General features: G+C 49.5%; 1 protein-coding gene across 1 annotated transcript; it reads left to right on the forward strand.

Moving 5' to 3' along the window:
- Nucleotides 1-374: 374 nt before the first annotated feature.
- On the forward strand, nucleotides 375-913 carry Pmar_PMAR029390 (Purine nucleoside phosphorylase deoD-type, putative; the record flags this gene model as incomplete). The annotated part of the gene is made up of 1 exon (XM_002777896.1): nucleotides 375-913. A coding segment is annotated over one exon (539 nt), but the record flags the coding sequence as incomplete, so codon positions are not given.
- Between the last annotated feature and the right edge of the window lie 129 nt (nucleotides 914-1,042).

The raw sequence follows: 1,042 nt of genomic DNA on the forward strand, positions 1-1,042 counted from the left end.
TATGTAAGGCATGGTACATCGGTAGTTGCAATACTCTTTACAATACAATCGTAGGGCTACTCATCTACCTTGTTTTGAAGAATGATATCAATTGCTCTGCCGAAATTCCGAGTTTTATGAAGACTGTCAACTCATCTGTCCAATCTGATCAGTGCATTTTCAGTGCCGTGTTTTAGCGGGTGACGGTATAGGTCTCACGGTGGTTGGCATTTCCTTGGTAAGTTCTCTTCGTTGTAATTATTCGAAATGGCCGATGGTGAACTCAAACCCATGCACGTAACCGTCCGCCGTGAGCTGCTCACGGTGAGTATTGGCTTTGTAACAACGGTCGTGGTCGGTTTTGGATCCTACCTGGATCATGTGACCGTGCTAAGCAAATCTCTGATAACTATTCCCGAGATGTGGCGGTGATCCTCTCTCCTCGCGGTCATGATGGTTACATAGGCAAGTACGATGCCCCTGATGGAACTGTTGTTGATATTGGCGTCATCTCTACCGGTATGGGCGCTCCGAGTGTTGATATCATCGCTACAGAGATGATCAAGTTGGGTGCAAAGGTCCTCGTTAGAGTGGGTACCGCTGGTGCTAGGCAGAAGACCCTTGGCATCGGTGATATCGTTATCGCGACTGGTGCTGTTCGTGACGAGGGTGCCACTCGGCACTACATGCCTCCCGAATTTCCTGCTCTCGGTTCGGCGGTTGTTGTTACTGCCATGTGTAGTGCCGCCCAACTGCAGCTAGAAGACGAGGATGAAAATATCCAGGGCGGTGCTCAATGGATCTACGATGCTGGTCCGGTCCACACCAAAGATTCGCCCATGGCCAGAGAGTTCAATTTTGGCCCCTATGTCCCTGAGCACAAGCGGTATATTGAAGTTTTAGAGAACCTGGATGCTTGGCTTCCGACATGGAAGTGGCTATGCTATTCACTTTAGGGCAAGTGTATGGTATCAAGACTGGCTGTGTTCTCGCTCATATTCGTGGTGGAAGTGATCCCATCTCTGACAAGGCAAACCTCAAGAGTGAGGCGATTGGTCGCTCG

This window comes from Perkinsus marinus, assembly GCF_000006405.1.
Source record: "Perkinsus marinus ATCC 50983 genomic scaffold scf_1104296950664, whole genome shotgun sequence".
NCBI classification, from domain to species: Eukaryota; Perkinsozoa; order Perkinsida; family Perkinsidae; genus Perkinsus; species Perkinsus marinus.